Source organism: Zygosaccharomyces rouxii, assembly GCF_000026365.1.
Source record: "Zygosaccharomyces rouxii strain CBS732 chromosome F complete sequence".
NCBI classification, from domain to species: Eukaryota; Fungi; Ascomycota; class Saccharomycetes; order Saccharomycetales; family Saccharomycetaceae; genus Zygosaccharomyces; species Zygosaccharomyces rouxii.
The window spans coordinates 1,536,624-1,554,288 of record NC_012995.1 but is presented as its reverse complement, the minus strand read 5'-3'; the positions used below and the strand labels follow the sequence as shown (position 1 = coordinate 1,554,288).

At 39.7% G+C, this 17,665-nt stretch overlaps 5 protein-coding genes across 5 annotated transcripts; 2 read left to right on the top strand and 3 right to left on the bottom strand.

Annotated features, from left to right (window-relative positions):
• Positions 1–202: 202 nt before the first annotated feature.
• Positions 203–2,302, bottom strand: ZYRO0F18722g (uncharacterized protein; the record flags this gene model as incomplete). The annotated part of the gene is made up of 1 exon (XM_002497971.1): positions 203–2,302. One exon carries the CDS (start codon positions 2,300–2,302, stop codon positions 203–205), a length of 2,100 nt encoding a protein of 699 aa, XP_002498016.1.
• Positions 2,303–2,445: 143 nt separating this feature from the next.
• ZYRO0F18700g (uncharacterized protein) lies at positions 2,446–3,474 on the top strand (the record flags this gene model as incomplete). Its single annotated transcript, XM_002497970.1, has 1 exon — positions 2,446–3,474. One exon carries the CDS (start codon positions 2,446–2,448, stop codon positions 3,472–3,474), a length of 1,029 nt encoding a protein of 342 aa, XP_002498015.1.
• Positions 3,475–4,933: 1,459 nt separating this feature from the next.
• On the top strand, positions 4,934–6,607 carry FET4 (Fet4p; the record flags this gene model as incomplete). Its single annotated transcript, XM_002497969.1, has 1 exon — positions 4,934–6,607. The coding sequence occupies one exon, from the start codon at positions 4,934–4,936 to the stop codon at positions 6,605–6,607; it is 1,674 nt and encodes a 557-aa protein (XP_002498014.1).
• A 750-nt stretch (positions 6,608–7,357) lies between these two features.
• On the bottom strand, positions 7,358–8,359 carry ZYRO0F18656g (SDR family oxidoreductase; the record flags this gene model as incomplete). The annotated part of the gene is made up of 1 exon (XM_002497968.1): positions 7,358–8,359. The coding sequence occupies one exon, from the start codon at positions 8,357–8,359 to the stop codon at positions 7,358–7,360; it is 1,002 nt and encodes a 333-aa protein (XP_002498013.1).
• A 4,611-nt stretch (positions 8,360–12,970) lies between these two features.
• Positions 12,971–14,701, bottom strand: ZYRO0F18634g (GMC family oxidoreductase; the record flags this gene model as incomplete). The annotated part of the gene is made up of 1 exon (XM_002497967.1): positions 12,971–14,701. One exon carries the CDS (start codon positions 14,699–14,701, stop codon positions 12,971–12,973), a length of 1,731 nt encoding a protein of 576 aa, XP_002498012.1.
• Positions 14,702–17,665: the final 2,964 nt, after the last annotated feature.

Sequence of the window (17,665 nt, the reverse complement as noted above, 5' to 3'; positions counted from 1 at the left end):
TTTGGGATAATAGAATTAACATTTATAGTTGAGAATTCCATTTTTACTTAAGAAATTCTTGTGTGTGCAGAAGTGCCTCGTTAACTACCTGAAGAGAGTTAATTTGGTAGCCAGCCCCAGATTGACGTCCATTTACCCATATTAACAACCAAACAACACATTAAGAATCGAAAAACTGGCGACAAAAACTTCTCAAAAACAACTAAATATTACTCTGGATGTCTTTAGGCTCACAACTCTCCTCATTTAGTGTTAGCTCTTCAAATGTTTTCCTCATCAAACATTGGGCATCCGCTTTTCTTCTGTTAAAGCTGTACTTGACACCATTAAAACACTTGCCATCAGACAAAAACCATTTTTCCCAATCTTCGTCAGTGCAAGCACTCCCCCCGAACACTTCTGAAAAGTCTATTGTGTAAAAGGTATATTTACTGGACCGCTCGTATTTTTGTTTAACAAGGCCTATCACAGCGTTTAAACCCCAGCTATCAAGTACGAGATCGTACGCATGTGCAGGTTCATCAAGTACGATATCGAGGTAATATTCCCTCCAATTATTTCCCTGATCCACAGAATAAAAGAACTTCTTCAATGTCCTACCGTTTTTCTGAGACAACTTGGGTATAGCAACGATAATGTTCCCAAAATCCAAAAATGCTGCATACACAGGAAATTCAAAAGCCACCTCCCAAGAAGCACCACCGTCTCGTGAAATAAAAGCCATTGCATCTTTTTCACCTAAGATTAGGGAACGTTCTCTAACAACACCGGTTTCCATGAGTATACCAGCTGTTGGTTCATTTCTAATTAATGGAGAATAAAAATTTTTTTTCTGGAAAGAACAGTGTTCTACATCATCGATATCGCATTGGAAAAGGTTCTTATGTTTTCCAGATGGATCCACAACCTTTAAATTGGTCCATGTTTCCCCATTGTCGAAGCTTATTTTATTCTTGGAAAATCGTTTATATTCGATAAAGGGGAAAGGTTCCATGAGGGGATAGGGCTTTCTGTGGAGGACATGCTTCTTTATAAATTCAATAATTCTTTGAAGCCAATTGACCTTCTTATCAAGATTTGTTTCATCCATGCTCAATTCCGTGCTCCGATTATGAACCTCTCTAAAAATGAATTCACCCCATACTGTTCCCTCGAGGTTATATAGCTTTTTTATCATCACATGCTGAGCAGGTTCTTGTGTTATGGAGTCGATGAGAGAAAAGTTGAGACCAGAAGAATCGGACAGTAGGAAATGCTCGGATTTTCCGTGACCTTCATCTTCTTCCAAAACAGCACTTAATAATATACGCTCTCGATCAAGCTCCAGTGGCATGCTGACCACATGTGGTAAAGAGGCCACCCGCTTAGGTAGGCATGCAGGTTTGAGAGGCCCGCCTGTAGAAACCCAAATTCTGTGTGCAGTACCGTCCACTTCATTGGCCTCTGATGTAATTACCAAAATATGGAAGGGAAAAACCCATATATTTTCTACCGAAGAGCTTTTTAATTCATCAAAGAGTTTTGTACTTTGACCCAAATCGGTTGTGTAGAAGGCGGTACCCATACCATATGGATGTGTAGACTGTTTTTGAATTTCCGTCCTGTTTCTCAAACGGTGCATGCAATAAATTCCATCCCTATCGAAAATAGACTCTTTTGATAAAGTGGCAAACTGGCAGTCAGTACCACGGTATTCTAGGTCTTGGGTAGCTTCATATTCTTCAAATGGCGCCGAAATACGTCTAAAGCTTTTCCCAGCGTCATCAGAAGCGTAAGCGATACGTTCCTGAAAAGAGGATGAATCTGGAGTTGTCTCTGGATTATTTTCCAGCCGGGAATCGCAGTGTAGCAATAGAAGATTCGTATTGAAAGGATGTGTGTCAGAGAAGCAATCAATCTCGTCCTGTGGTAAAGAAAGTTGCTTCCAACTTCTTCCCTGATCTTCCGTCATATAGATCTTTCCAGACGAGGTCGTTACGAACGCTCTCTCTTTATGAAACTTATCAACATCCACCCATGGAATACCTTCCCCAAACACATCTACAGTTCGCCAATTCCTACCGTTATCAAATGTTATCAGCAAACGATCCTCGAAATTATCCTCGAAATGAAACATCAAAGTATTGGAATCCCTGAAGGCATCCAAGACGCCACCCCAATGCTCAAAATCGGTTTCATAAACCTCCACATTAGATCTCCATACCGTAGGAACAAACTCCTGGGTTGTTCCTAGAGCCCACAAAGCACTAAATATCAAAAAAGGATATATTTGCATCTTTGGTTGCCAATGGTTGCAATGCATGCCCAAGAATCCCCGAGATCCGCAGGCCCCGGTCTTATATCAATTTTTCTTTCTCTGGATTTCTTCGGGTAATGTTGATAATGTAGATAAGAAGGTGAGCGCTGCAGGAGGTTTTTTCTTTCAAGCTGCAGATCACCACCAGCATGGAAAAGCACCTCGATCAAAAAGAACCCAAGCCTATGCCGCTGGAGTATTCTTTCAGACGCATTTTAAGGAGCATAGTTCACAATGTATGCGACTTTGATCTTTCCTGGCGAGTAATTATATCTTTGTGTGTTATCGAGGTAGTTGTTTTCACTTACATCGGTTACATTGGTGCTGTTGTGATTGGTCTGTTCTTCTTTCTCCTCCGCCACCAATTTCGTATTAGAAAAGATAAAGTACTTTCCAATACGAAAGAAATGTTTTCTCGTAATGTTTTAGCTGTGAATCCTGGACTTGATACGAAGAAATGGCATGAGGTAGCATCCAAAATGAATAATGAATTTTATGAACAGGACTATTGGAGATCACGTCATTTTTTTTGTGACGGAGACGAGTGTCACAATTCCTTCAGAGAACACATCTTGAGACCTTCCGTGATTTCAGCGCCTGATGTCTCTCTTGAAGCTGTAAAACGTTACAGCCAGGCAACAAATGAGGTTTACAAAAAGTTTCTCCAGGATGAATTTCCCTCAAACCCTAAGTCTTTGCCAGGCAATGAGCGCTACGGGAGATTTATGCGGCTTATTTCCGATAGAGGCTTTCTCAAAAATGTACGATCCCCGCTTGGTTTTACAGTTTTGAAACTTGCGAATGATAGCTACTCTATGATAACAATATGGCTACTTTATTACAATTTTAAAGATATCTTTGGTGCTTACGAGTCACATATCAAAGAGAAGTACAAAGCTGTAGATATTACTCAAAGAGTGAAATTTCTAGCAACTGTGATGCACTTTGCTCCTGGAGATGATCTCGAAAAGTGGGATCGTATAGCCAGTCACATGAACTGGTACCTGCGTGTCGAGGGAATATGGACTCATGCACACGAAAAATTTCCTGATGGAAAGGAATGTTTGGATTTCTACGAATCTCAATTCATGCTTCTGCCCTTAAAATCTGAAGATACTAGCTATTCCGATCTTAAGGATATCGTTCGTGAAACTAATAAGGTATGCGCACCCTCTTAGCCGCTACTTTGGGGTTTTGCGAACGTGGTGAGAATAAGTACTGAAAGAGTTTGCATATCCAAGTCGAAATTCATGCACCATTGTAATAGGAATACCTACTATACTTTGTAACATTCTGCTCTAAGTGGTGGAATTCATTTTTAAAAAGACAGCTAACCTTCCAACAAGCTATCCACTAGCCATTGTTTGGAGTTTCTTAACAAAAATGTCGCCCGTAATCTTGAACTGTCAATACAATTTACTTTCATGGTTCTGCTGGTATTGCTGTGCCGTTAGATTTCGGGTTTTCATCCTGTGAACTGAATCATACATTACCTCGTCCCCCGGATCCTGAAAAAAGTACGTGTCAGCCGTGCGGCTTTAGCATCGAAATTTATCCGACAAAATACTTGAAAGGACAAGCTTCAACAAGTAAATCGATAGACATGGGCGCTAAGAAAGAATTGAAAATTTGGAAGCTTTTTTAAAGAAATGAGGCATACCCCATTAAATGTTTCCACATTTATGCTTTTTTTTCCGTTATTCTTCGTACTTTTTCCATTCGTCGTACAGACTATCCAGAAACCTAACTAAATAATCAAAATTGTTCCTCATTCACTGGACTTCATTTGATGAGCATTGATTAAAAGCAATTCAAACCCAAAAAATTCAAAGAAAAACTATTTCTCTACAGCTCTCCTACCACAAGTTTTACAAGATATTCTGCTTCGTAAAGGTAGCGAAGCAATCTATTCGTTCTACTTCATCCGAAGGCGGCAGCTGAAAACCTCTCATAATATATGTTCTTAATATGCACCCAGAAAAAAGAGGTGTAAAAAAATAATCAGTAAAAGCACACAGATCGCGTGAGATAAATGTACTAGGGTTACCCGGGAGACGAACAATTTTAGTGTGGCAGCTTGCTATCCAGTAAATAGGAGCACGTAGAAAAGAAGTCTTCGAATGAAAAAAATGGCATAGTTACGGGTTGGTTATATGCATAGAACCGCAGGACCCTGTTAAATCAAAACAAAACAAAATTGATATATATGTGTATATACACTTAACCACTGTTGGGACAGGTTTGTTGGTTTAGCAGCAAGAAGGTTAAGCAGAGACGCCAAGCAAAGTCTGTTTTTATCATAACTAAAATTCTTAAGATGATTGAATAATTTAGTTTGACTCTTTCTTCTCTTCTATTTCCTGGCAAACGTTCAATGTTTTAATAACTTGACAAACTAACGAGATATAGAGCGGTGAATGCCCAATCAAGCCTATATAGTGCTCCATTTTGATATGTGGAGCATTCATTATAAGAATATTAATATTAACTCGCATATGTAAACTGTACCCTTTTTGTTGTTCCTCGTTTAGATCTTAGTTGATTTGCATTCAATCTTATAAAAGAAGGTGCTGAAGCATATCAAATGTCATTCATCAACGAATATAACCATAGGAATAAATAAAAGCGCATCAAGGAATGGGAAAACTTTCTGAGTTCTTTAACAACCCGGGTTCCAGGCCCACTATGTATTACCGTGCCCCAGCGGCTGTTCCCAGGCCCGATGGAAGCACTGTAACTGAGCTGCATGATGTTTCGTCTTCAGGTAGCTCTGTTTCGAGCAAGGACAAAGATGACGTGAGTGTGAATTGTTCATATGCTGAATCAGATATGAATGAAGTTGTCCTAACAAAGAGAGGTCATGTTCAAACAAGCCGGGGGTTCACTGGTCTTCGCAAAGGTATTACTGATCACTGCATGGACTGGATGGTAGCTTGGGCTGGCTCCCAATTTGTCTTTTTTTTTATGTGGATCATTTTAGCCGTTTGGTGCATCATAGGTATTGTTTATAAGGCACCCAGCGTTTGGCAAGTGGTGATGCAAGATGGTCAATCGATTCAGTGCTACATTTGGGACACTTTGTTGATGAGGCAGCAGCTCATCAGTACGCATGAACAGTTGTCTGTCTGTGGTAATGTCAGATCGCGCATTGGCACTTTGAAAAGATTGTTCAGTAGCAGACAGCTGTCGAGAAGCTCAGGTAAGAAAGATCTGAAGGATGATTGTGTCAGCGTCCATTCTGAAGAAATGCAATGCAATTCCGTCACTGAAAGGTCAGCAACCGAAGGTAAATTGCCCTCAGAGACGTGGTACGACAAGTTTTGCTCCTTTACCAGTGTCATTTTAGGTTCTTTGTATGTTATCATCATTTTCTGGATATGCATTTTCATCTGGATTGGCACAGGTGCTCTCTGGATCGACGCTGGTAATAGTCCCCCATACACAGGTGAAAAAACTGGTAGTAATCCACGTCTGGCCAGGTTTGCTGATAATTGGCAATTGTATATAAATACTGCTACTGCAGTTGTACTTATGGTGTGCTCTGTCTTTTTGCAGAATATCAGATCCAGGCATGATAAGTACATAGGCAAGTTCATCCGAGGTATCATGACTATGGACGTCGATATCGAGACCGAGGCACGTAGAAAATTCGGTGATTTTGACACACAAAATCCAGTCATTGCCATGGAGACAAAGAAGAGAGGATGGGGTCAAAGAAGCATCGATTTTTATGCGGATGTTATCGGTACAGGTATCGGCATCATTATCGCTATCGTTGTGTTCAGCATTTGGTTAGGTATTGGAAACCAATTAAGTTGGAGTGATGACTGGTGGTTGATTATCGGTACGTACACTGGTCTCATGGGTTATCTCGACGGCTTCGTCATCAGAGAAGCTTACCATCGAATCACCAATAAGGAAGAGCATAGTTATCGGATTGTTGCTGAAGAAGATTTGGAACTTTTCCATTTGGCGGGCATAACCTGCCCTCCGGAATACACTGGTCTTGATATTCCCACATCTAAGTCTCTAGATTACAAAGTTTCGGCATGGATCAGCCATGTTTGCTCGAGTCCTCTGAGTGTCCTGTTCGCTGTATGTTCTGTTATTGGTCTCATCATTATATCCTCAGCCTTGCACTGGAGTACAACAGGTCAACTGATCGCCAACACACCTACCATGATTATCGAAGCTTTCTTGTTGATCGTCTTAATTCAAGCACACAATTGGGCTGATCAAAGGCGCAGAATCGAGGTTAGCTCCCTGTATGCTCGGAGATGTATCCTCTTGGCACACCTGCAAAGGATTTGAATTCTTCCACCTTTGTGTATTGTTATACGTTTTTTCGATGTCTTTTATGTGGATTTTTTTTTTTTTCTGCTATTAACATTTGGGGAGCTTGGTTCAAGGTGAGTATGAAGGTAAGATCTCAAGTCAGGCAATATAAGATATTATTGGGTCCCTTCCAACTTTTCTAGTGTAGCATATAACTTCTCAGCTGCTTAGCAATAAAAAGGACTCGGTTTTATATTAAAATAGACTCCATTAGAGTATTTTCACCCGTCGAATTTGCCTAGGTTCAATTCACTCACATCTAATCTCCATGGGCTAGGATCCCATTTCTCATACACCGGTATCACCGGTTCTTAATCGCATTTAGGACCTCCTGGAAATCAACCGTAGTATGTAGTACGAGAGTGATTTATCAATCAGCATCCCTCTAGTCTCACCACACCACCTAAGCAGTAATCTCTAGTCAAATTATCAATATTTGTGTTTGTTTTGTTGTTGTTTTTTCTCCATTGAAGTCAATGTAATGTATCATGCCAACTTTTCATTGAGTTTCAAAATCTCATTTTCTATAGCTTGTCCTTTGCTTTGTTATCACCGATAAAAGGTACGTCACCCTCCGCTAGATTCCAAATCCTTTATAAAATTGTATTTCACCAGATCCCGCGTCGTCTTGAAAAACTTTTATTCTACACCGCGCCTAGCCAAATATTAATTTCAACATATATACGCTTATCTACTTGAGACTCTGAAACCTCTTTACTTTACTTTCTACAAATATCCTTCCTTTTTCAAAACTTGTGTCGCAGTATCGTACACTGACTGTTCCAGGCTGATAAATGGAAATCCTAGCACTTTTTTAGAGTGTCTGTTGTCAAACTTAGCGGCGGGCTTTGTATCTCCTTTACCAGGTTCGGACCCTTTGGTAATGTTCAACTGTGGGAACTTTTCATTCAATATATCAAGGATGCCCTGAGAGCTAAATCCACCATTGGAAAGACCCAGTCTTTCACCAGCAGTATCCTTTTGGAATGCAATCAAATGAGCCCTTGCAACATCACGAACATCGACATAGACGGAATGGTAATCTGGTTCAATTTTATCACCTGGCTTGCTGCGAATTAACCTATTGATAATCTCATTAGAAGTGTTCAACTGAGTCGTGACATCTTCATCAAATTTCTGAGGTCCGAACACTAAAACTGGGTTAATGGTGGTCAATGAGATATTATTCTCCTTTGCAAACGCCCAAGCAATCTCTTCTGCAAATTTCTTTGAACCGTAGTAGGCATTCATGGGGTCAGTCTGACATCCTTCCCAAGTGGCAGGGTTCCAATCCTTTTCTGTGAAAACAGCGCCGCCATCAGCAAATTTCGCAACATCCAAGATTGCAACAAAAGAGGAGGTGACGATGACCTTCTTGACATCGCCATAGTTCTGGATTGCATGGAAAACACCCTTTGTACCGTTTACTGCAGGAGTCAATAGATCCTTTTCATAGTCGCTAGTATTATAGTGAAATGGTGATGCCATGTGCAACACAATGTCAATTTCCTTACGTCTTTTCTTGAAAAGAGGTTTAAAGGCCTCTGTATCAGAAATATCCTTTATAATTTCAAAGCTCAAATTCGAAGGACTTCCAAACTGCTTATGCAACTTGTCCCCCTTCTCTTGCGACCTAACAGTACCGATAACTTGGTAATTCTCTTTTAACAAACAATCCAAGACCCATTTGGCGATAAAACCTGTAGCACCTGTAACTAAAACAGCCATTGTAATTGTATTCGATGTGGTATTTGCTATGATTCGAGGATCAACTTCTCTTCACCAGTTCCTTTCAACTTCATCTAAAAGCCATCCTTTATCCTGTGCTGTTGAACATCAGTTTTAAGAAAGTGGGTCTAATGCGCTTCGTATTTAACTGTGTATTGGCTATAATAAAACCATGAGATCTTAACCCGCATACTTTGGCTCATGAAGTCCGAGCTTGTAAAAAGCCTGTTCTTCGTCCATCGCGAAAAACAACTTGCATGGAAGCTACAAGAGCAACCTCCGTTGGAACCTTGCCGTATACATCGCGCCTATTTTTGACACCTTGAATGCCTCTCTCTCTCCATACGTCATAAAAGAAAAAGAAGCATATGTATGTCAATCATCAAAATAAAAACAAGAATGTGCCATTAATAACTGTCATTAACCCGAGACCTCATCACATGAATTCATTTCCAACTTTCAATAATAAAAGATCAAAATCATATGTCCTTATTTAAAAATTCGTGCATCCTCGAGGCCCCTCTGTTATAAAAATTTTCCTAGAAGTACGTTATTCTTGATCTTGGCAAACGCGGGCAGATTAACTTCTAAAGCCTCGCATTAGAAACCCTGCGGTTAAATATTTATAATTAGAAGACCTGAGATAAGCGCCCACGATGCACAGGAATATGTTCGTTATGAATGGGGACGACGAAGAGATCATTCGTGGATCTGCTACATTTTTCCTCATAAATCAATCGTTTAACAATGCACTTCACCTCTATTCTAGCAACTGTCGCCCTCTCTGGGCTTTCTAGCCGACTCTCAACCCTTCAACTTGATTACTTTATTACCTGGAGTTCTTTCATTCCAACGGAGTCATCTCTGGAGAATGTTTTGCCAAACTTTTCCTTGTTTTACTTAATTACATTTTAATGTTTGTACCTTTCTCTTTAACAATAGCATTACATTTTGAGTTTGGAAAGATCCCTCAACACCGACACAATCACCTGTTATCACCTTCGTAGAATTTCGAAGTTGCTATTATCGTAGTAATTTGTCTTCTAGCTGCAATGAACGAAACGGCAGATGTCATAGACGGATGAAGGCCCCTAAGATATTAATTTAGGACTTTGTAACTTATAAGGTATACCCATTGGGCACACTGAAAATACTGAACATGCGCAAATGTCTGACAGAGAATATTATATCAGAGGATGTTTTACAACTGGGGCATGTAACTCTTGGGAATTTGGAGAGTTGAACAACTTACGGCACGGGTTTTATCTATAATTGTGAGCACCATTATTCATTTCCACGAACGAAAAGTAAAAATAACGTTGGACAGTGTATTGCTGAGGAAAGAAATTGTGGTAATTCGTTTCTCAGTTCGAGAAAGACTGCAATAAAGAGATTAAAAAAGATTTGAATCTGGAACTCGCTTGTACATGATATTTCTGTGTCGAATACTTCTTTCTATTATGTAATCCCCCAATGAAGAAACTTGAAGGGCTCTTCACTGGTAAGAATTCGACCCAACTAGTGACACAATTTGCTTATTCTGGTAAGTATGGAGTCACATTTGGGCGGATTAAAAAACCCATTTCACGTTCACTTTGATATTGACGTCTCTTATAATACAATTCATATTCCCTTCAATCCCACATTTTAGTAAACAAATGAAGTGCTCGTATATGCAATACCATATCTCCATGCTGACATTTCAACGAAAACTAATTTTAAAATAAAAATTGGACCGCACTAAGCGATCATGTTTAAACTTGGCGATCTTCTAACCATTCGATCTTTCCTACTGCTTCTTTTTAGCCCTCTGGAATGATCTGATTTCTAGCTATATCAAACGTAAAGGATATCTTGTTCAATTAGAGTAACAAAGGGCATTCTTTGGCTTTTTATTTAGTAGTCGATAAGTCTTTTGTTCTTCCCGATGATAATTCACTATTTGGGGATTCCAAAAATGCTGTCTCGCAATTGTCATTCAACTATTTCAAATAACTTAATAAGACCTTACCGATTCCATCTGTTAACTAGATTTAACCTTGCTGATATGGATAAGTTCTCAAACTTCGTAACCAGGCTTCTACCGTAAAAGCAGCACACACCAAATCATTTAGCAATAAATAAAAAAAAAAAAAAAAAAAAAAAAAATTAACTGCCCTCTTAGTAGAATTCTCCTCTTTCTAGGTTCATGAGTGGGGCTAAATAACTAGTGGTACTTTCTGTCTCCTGACTCAGTATATGAAAAATAAGCCACACGTATTCGAAATCCACTTAAGTTTTTAGAGCGAGCATCTCCTGATGTATCTTCTATGAACAGTCAGTGTTTCTCTTAAAAAAGATAGCTTCCTCGTAATTCAACTCAACCATATATGTTGAAAATATCTCTACAAAACTGACCGCTGCATGCACTTTCTGTCACTGAAATTTTTGGAGTATCAGAATTTTCTAACAGCATTCTCTTGACTTCCTCGAGGTCACCTCTTTAAGCGTGGCTTACTTGGTATGGCATCTTGCATCACAAAAATTATTGGCAAAAGCTTTATTGTTCGGGTGCAATCTCCAAAATGTGGTATCGCATCTGCCTTTCCACAGATCTTTATAGTTCTATCTTAAGGATTTCATCTTTCTTTATTCACTGAAGTCACATTTTTTGCACAATTGCAAATTATCCCCTGCATAAAATTTCAGATGTGACAATACGTAGATTTCGATTTGCATTTAATGAAAAGCATGGTGCACTAGAATGATGCGTTGTTTGTAAAATTCTAATTCAGTTTTTCAAAACTTTTGACGAATAATGTCAAGATGAAAGCAATTATCGCAGTGTTTGGTTATAGATAATGAAACAGTATGATTTACTAGCCACGACATGTGGATCACAGATGTTTTGAATTATTGATGACGGTCCATTCACGTTTGCGCCAGTCATCTTCGCCCTGATTGTAGATGATAGCGCAGCTTCCTGTCTAATGCGTTCATGAACTTTTTTCAGCAAAATCACAGCTGAGCTTCAAATACCTTCGGACAATAAGCTCACATAAGAATTCGCTAGTAGTAAACAGCTCCCTACTTGTAAACTTTGAATTGGCCTGGTTATTCAATATAAGAAAAGAAAAAAAGTGTTTAACATTCCATACCGAAAGCGTAAGCGTCGCTAGCACTACACTCACTACACTCCTTGTACAATGTGACATCAAGTGATGTTTTCAACTCCTCTCTTTGTGCAATTCAAAATTTTACCTCCACTTCAGATTCGATCCTAAAAACCTCTATCAGAAGCAGTCTAGTAGTTGCTTAAAGATCTTTCAACAACAGTTCATTTAATCACTATGTCACTAAAAATTTTCAATATTTCTCCAAAGCCATTGAAGTAAATTATAGTTCAGGTTTTTACCATCCCTGTCGCCCAGAGAACTAATGCTCAGGCTTCATAAATTATTCCAATGATTCTTCATTTTTATTGCAATATTAGGTAGTTTGATGGTATGTTATGAAATACATTTGATGTAAGACGTGCCCTTTGTTGGTTCTGCCCCCGGATGATATGAAGACTTCTCAATCCCTGATTGAAATCTCTTGATTCAACAACTTCTGTCTCATGGTGATTTTTGATTTAGCACTTGCGTTGCAGAGGCTCTTCTTCGTTCCGATTCACACATCCGCCATTTCCGCCAGTTCCGCTCTAACGTCATACGGTAACCGAACCTCCATCCTGCTGTATCCGCATCTTTCAGCTACAGTAAAATAGTTGTTCTTCGATTGAAATCTCTTAACCCCTCATCTCCATTACAATAACGTCTCTTAATTCACCTTTTTTCATACTTGTCAAAACCTATTCGCTGTATGGTTTTGTTGATTCAGATTTTCTTTAGTCACTAAGTCTCACTTTCAACGGTCTTGTTTAATGCGTTATAAGGCCTAACTCCACAAAATCATAGAGTTGATATAAATGAAAGTACCTTTTAACCTTATCTGAAGTCGGATTATAAGAAAGCCCTACAATAAACAAATATCCATACATTGCATAGCATCGAAATAGTTAATCTTGATACGATATGAACCATTTGTATTCTAGTAGCCTGTCATGAGTGTGGCAGTTTGAGAGTATGACGCACCCTCAGAGATCCTCTTCCTCTCCGCTCTGCTTTATTCAGATTTTACCGAATTTTAGCACATCATTTCCATAAAAATTACAGGACCTAACCTTTTAGATACAGCTTTGTTTTTTCTTATTCATGTTGAAGCTTGTGGGTTACCGTAGTCCGCGATAAGTGAACAATAAGGATTCAAGCGCTTCGAAAAGCTTATCAAAGCATATATCGATTCTTTCGTTCGCCTATCGGCTCTTCCCCCCTTTTTTATTTGTCTTTTGTTCTTTTTCAACAAAGGAATCGCCAAAGGGTACCAGATGTTTTTCGGAGTAACAGCAAAAGGTTAATTTCTTTTTTTTTTTTTCAAATATGGCCATTCCCAAAGAGTATTAGACGGTTCCGGCATAACAGCAAAATGCCATTTTCATTTTCGCCTAATGCCCTTATTGCTTATGATTAATTATACCCTATAATATTAATATTAATATTCCAAAATATATATCATGAGAAACTGTCCAGTTTAGTACAAGTCTCTATGAGCCGCCTTGATCGAGTCTGCGCCCTTCTCACCAATGGCGTAGACAGAATTTTGGATACGGCAGTCTGGGATTACTGGGATGACGGAAGCATCAATCACACGTAATCCCTTGACCCCATGCACCTTTAATGATGGATCGACAACACCCTGTTTAATGCTTTTAGACAAACGAGCAGTACCACAAGAATCGAATGCGGTTTGAACACGGTCTAAAATCTGTTTCCTCATTTCTTTGTCGTCATCTAGTGGCATTTCCCATGGATACTCGCTGAGGATAATATCCTTGAACCCCTTACCTTTGGTCAAAATGTCGTAAGAAAACCTGATACCTTCTCTCATTGCGATGATATCCAACTCATCAGCAAAAAAGTTTAAATTGATGTATGGTTGCAGAAGAGGATCCATGCTGTTCAACCTGACTTCGCCTGGTTTAGAATGCGGACGGACCAAATTGACTACCACACTAGTGTAAGCACCCTTTTTTGGAGTTGGATAATGCCATTGGAAAGCACTACCAAACATACTCACAAAGTCTAACTCGAAGTGAGGTTGACCCTTGGGGGCGAATGGATCTTTATCGCCGTTGGCCTTTTTGGTTTGGCTGTAGTGTGGATCTTTCTCTAGGTAATGGTCAATACGTGGGAAACCTATCAATTCAAACAAACCGAAACCAACAGGACCTGTAGAGTCCTTTTTGTACTGCTCAACTGCAGCAGTATGTGCTGGACCTTCATGCAACAAGTGATCGTCCATACCAAAACCATCTTTTACGTGCAATACAAATGGGACACCTGGATGGTCTAGCAAGTGTTGACCAACATGGGGATTCTCAACAATAACATCGATACCATGTGTCTCTAATTCCTTCTTTGGGCCAACTCCTGAAAGCATTAATAGTTTAGGACTTTCAAAAACACCTTGGGCAACAATAACTTCGCGTTTGGCATAATAACTGTGTTCCTCTCCTGAAAGCTTAATGATAGTGACACCTTTGGTAACCTTGTCAGCAGGATCGATGATGATTTTCTTGGAGTGGACATGAGTTAAAATTGTGATGTTTGACTTATCCTTCACAAAGTAAACACTACTTGAACGCACCCCATGGTAGATGGAGTTCACACAGTGGGTTAAGCCAACCATATCACCATCAAAAGTGTTTTCGTTAACTGGAAGATCTCTTGATTTGCAGGCTTCGATTACTTTTTCGCGGAAAGGAACCAATTTCTTCTCTAATTCAGCATGGGAAATTGGAAGAGGACCACCGCTACCAATCTTTTTTAATTCTTCAGGGTAAAGTTTCAAGTCATCATGGTAAGTGACACTCTTTCTCAGATAAGGTACCAAAGGGTCCCAAGTCCATTCTTCACCACCGAATTCTTCCCATCTGTCAAAAGTGGACCTGCAACCGGGGATCCAACTGAAGTAGTTCAAGGAGGAACTGCCACCAAGGGCCTTACCACGAGTGTTGGGTTTCTCGGTACGTTCGTAATCTTCACGTTTAACCATAGTGGTCTTGTAGGCCCAGTCATATAGAGAGTCACGCAACTCCATAGCACTAGATGGGGTCTTGATATCTTCAATCTCCAGGGTATTTCCGACACCTGCTTCAACAACCAATATTCTCACATCCGGGTTCTCAGCAAGCCTCCCAGCCACAACGTTACCGGCAGTACCACCACCTAGAACAATGAAATCATATTCATAATCAGCCATTCTTTTTTATTTTATTTTTTTTTTCGATTTAATCGATGATGACCATTACAAAGATACGAAAATATTGCAACTACTGGTCCCAACATGTATATTCTTTAAATATTTCCCTCACTTAGCTTCTCAACTGTATTCGGGCATAACGGGAAGATTGACCTTTGATGTAAGGCGGGTTATCTTTTTTTGGTATAGGCGGTTAGGGGAAAAGGATACCGACCCTTAATTAAAAAGAGAGGGGAACATAATCTAAAATAAAAGGGTAAAGTTCCTGATCCATTCACTATACTATAGAAAGAAAAGAGTTTAACAGTACTCCCGGATTTCTTGTGTCTCCCAAGAGCTGATAGCAATCGATTTTGTTTTAGGGACACACAACCCATTCTGTCATAAAGCGGTTGTCTTGCCAATCAACCAGTCAAAAGTATTTGACCATTAGAGTGCCCAATGTCTTATTAATATTCGATTACAAAGATACAATTGCGATTTATCAACACTATTAGACGAAGGGTAGTTTCTGTTGCTCCGATATTGCCAATAGACGAGACAAATCAAGGATATGCTATATAACAAATAGTCATGGCATATCCCTTTCTTAATACCTTTCTGTACTCAATAACAACGATGTCACCTGCAAAATATTAAATTCCGCTAAACCCTAACTGGTCTCCAGTTAGGGACTCCAATTCCGTGATCAAGATGGTAATTTCGTTCCAACTATTCTCCAGGACTATCATGTGATTTATCTTATCGCGCATTTTGACCATGAGAGAATCCCGAACGTGTTGCTCATGGATACCTAGAAATTACCAATGAAGTTTCTGATATAGTCAGTGCAGATTTCTTGAATGGTATTGGAAAAAAGACACCCTTTTCCTTCGTTTTTCTACTGTCGGTGGTAAAAGAGGTACCACAGACTCCGCTAGTGATCCCAGTGGATTCACTATCAAGTTTACTCCCAAGAAGGTGTCATTGACTGGGTCAACATCAAAAGTCCTATCTTCTTCATCAGAAATGGTGTCCAATTTCCATACTTGGTCCATACACAGAAGGCTAGGGATCCCAAAACCAACTTAAAGGATCTTTTAAACTGGTTTTGGGATTTCTTGTTAAACAACCCAGAGTCTATTCATAATACCATGTGTGCTCTCTGACCGTGGTACTCCTTTCTCATACAGATACATGCATGGTTACTCTGCTCATGCTTACAAGTGGATTAATAAAGAGGGTGAATTCCACTATGTACAAGTCCACCTGCTCACCGATCAGGGTATTAAAAATTTGAATAATAAAGAGGCACACGCTTTGGAAGCTGAAGATCCTGATCATGCGGGCCGTGGCTTGTATGAGTCCATCGAGGGTGGGGAATCCCCCTCCTGGACCATTTACGTTCAGGAAATGACCACCGAGCAAGCTGAACAAGCAGACATTAGTGTGTTCGATTTGACTAAGACCTGGTCCCAGAAAGAGTATCCATTGAGGAGAGTTGCCAAATTGGTGTTAGAAAGAAATCCTGAAAACTACTTCGCCGAAGTCGAGCAATCTGCTTTCAGCCCTGCGAACACCGTTCCAGGCATTGAACCTTCCGCAGATCCCGTCTTGCAGGCAAGATTGTTCTCCTACGCTGACACACAACGTTACCGTTTGGGGCCCAACTTTAACCAGTTACCCGTCAACCGCCCTCTACAGGCTTACTGTCCTTTCCAAAGAGATGGTCCGGGTCGTACGGACGGAAACTATGGTGTAGTCCCCTACTACCCTACCCCTTTTGAAGCACTAAACTATAGAGCTGATGCTTCGAACAATGAAGCACATGAGAAGTGGGTTGGTGAGGCAACATCTTTCCACCTGGGAGCTATAGAGAAGGACTATGAACAACCAAGAATTTTCTGGGAATTAATTATTCAAGAAAACCTGCCAACAGGATTCCTTCATTCGTAATGTAACGGAGAATGCCAAGGCCACAAGACCTGATGTTCAGAAACGTGTTCTGGAATTATTCTCAAAAAGCAATCCTGAAATTTCTGAACGCGTTTCCCAAGCTCTTGAAATAGAGGCCAAGGGCAGTTAAATACTGCCAGGTATTCATTGTTTATGAATTTTTCGTTCTGCGCCCGTTTTTTATCCTTTGTAAACTTTTTTGATATGTAGAACATTGGTATGTGTATTGATGTCCCTTGAGGAACCCAAGTGCATAATAAGCAGGATAAGGTACAATAATATTTTCGATTTTTCCCCAACGGCATTTCATCGGCGCTATTTCTTTAGATACTTGTCTCTTCTCTTCACCATGTTTTCAAAGTTCGAAAAAAAAAGTGCTTGTAAATTACTTGATCATCGTGCCACCATTGGTTTTGGTTGCTCTTGCTCATAGTTTCTGAAATTTTCCAATATTTCTGGAAGTTAAAGAAGAACAGATATTATTTGATCTTCAATGGCTTGTTCCTCACTAAAAGGTTATCCAGAACCCAAAGCTCTTGTGGCGTTTGGGTTTCAAAATACTAGTAGATATTTCTTTCACTTTGAAAAGTTCGGAGGTTTCACTTTTTTCTGTTTATGGTTTCGTCCACGCAGTGTACAGCTACCGGGAGTTACCTTTCCGAATATTTCCTACTTGAGCAATCGGAACAATAGTCACTTACGGGGACATTCTGGGTTGGCCTTTTTCGACCTACTTGTAAGATTCAAGAAGTAAATTTAACCGCCGTATCTCTCTTAAAAGAATACTCAGTGAGATACTTTAGGTTCTTGTTGAGGACTGTGCTCAGGGTCTTGGTATTTAATGATTTAGGGGAACAGACCCAAAAAATCTTGGGGGGGGACTTTCTTTGGCAATGACTTTTAAGTTAGAAAAAAATATAGCGAATACGTGCAGATTCTTGTTTCGGTCTTTTTTCGAAGTCTATCTCGATTGGATTAGCGCAAGTGTTATTGTATGATCTTAAACCAGTCCATTTATGAATTTATTTC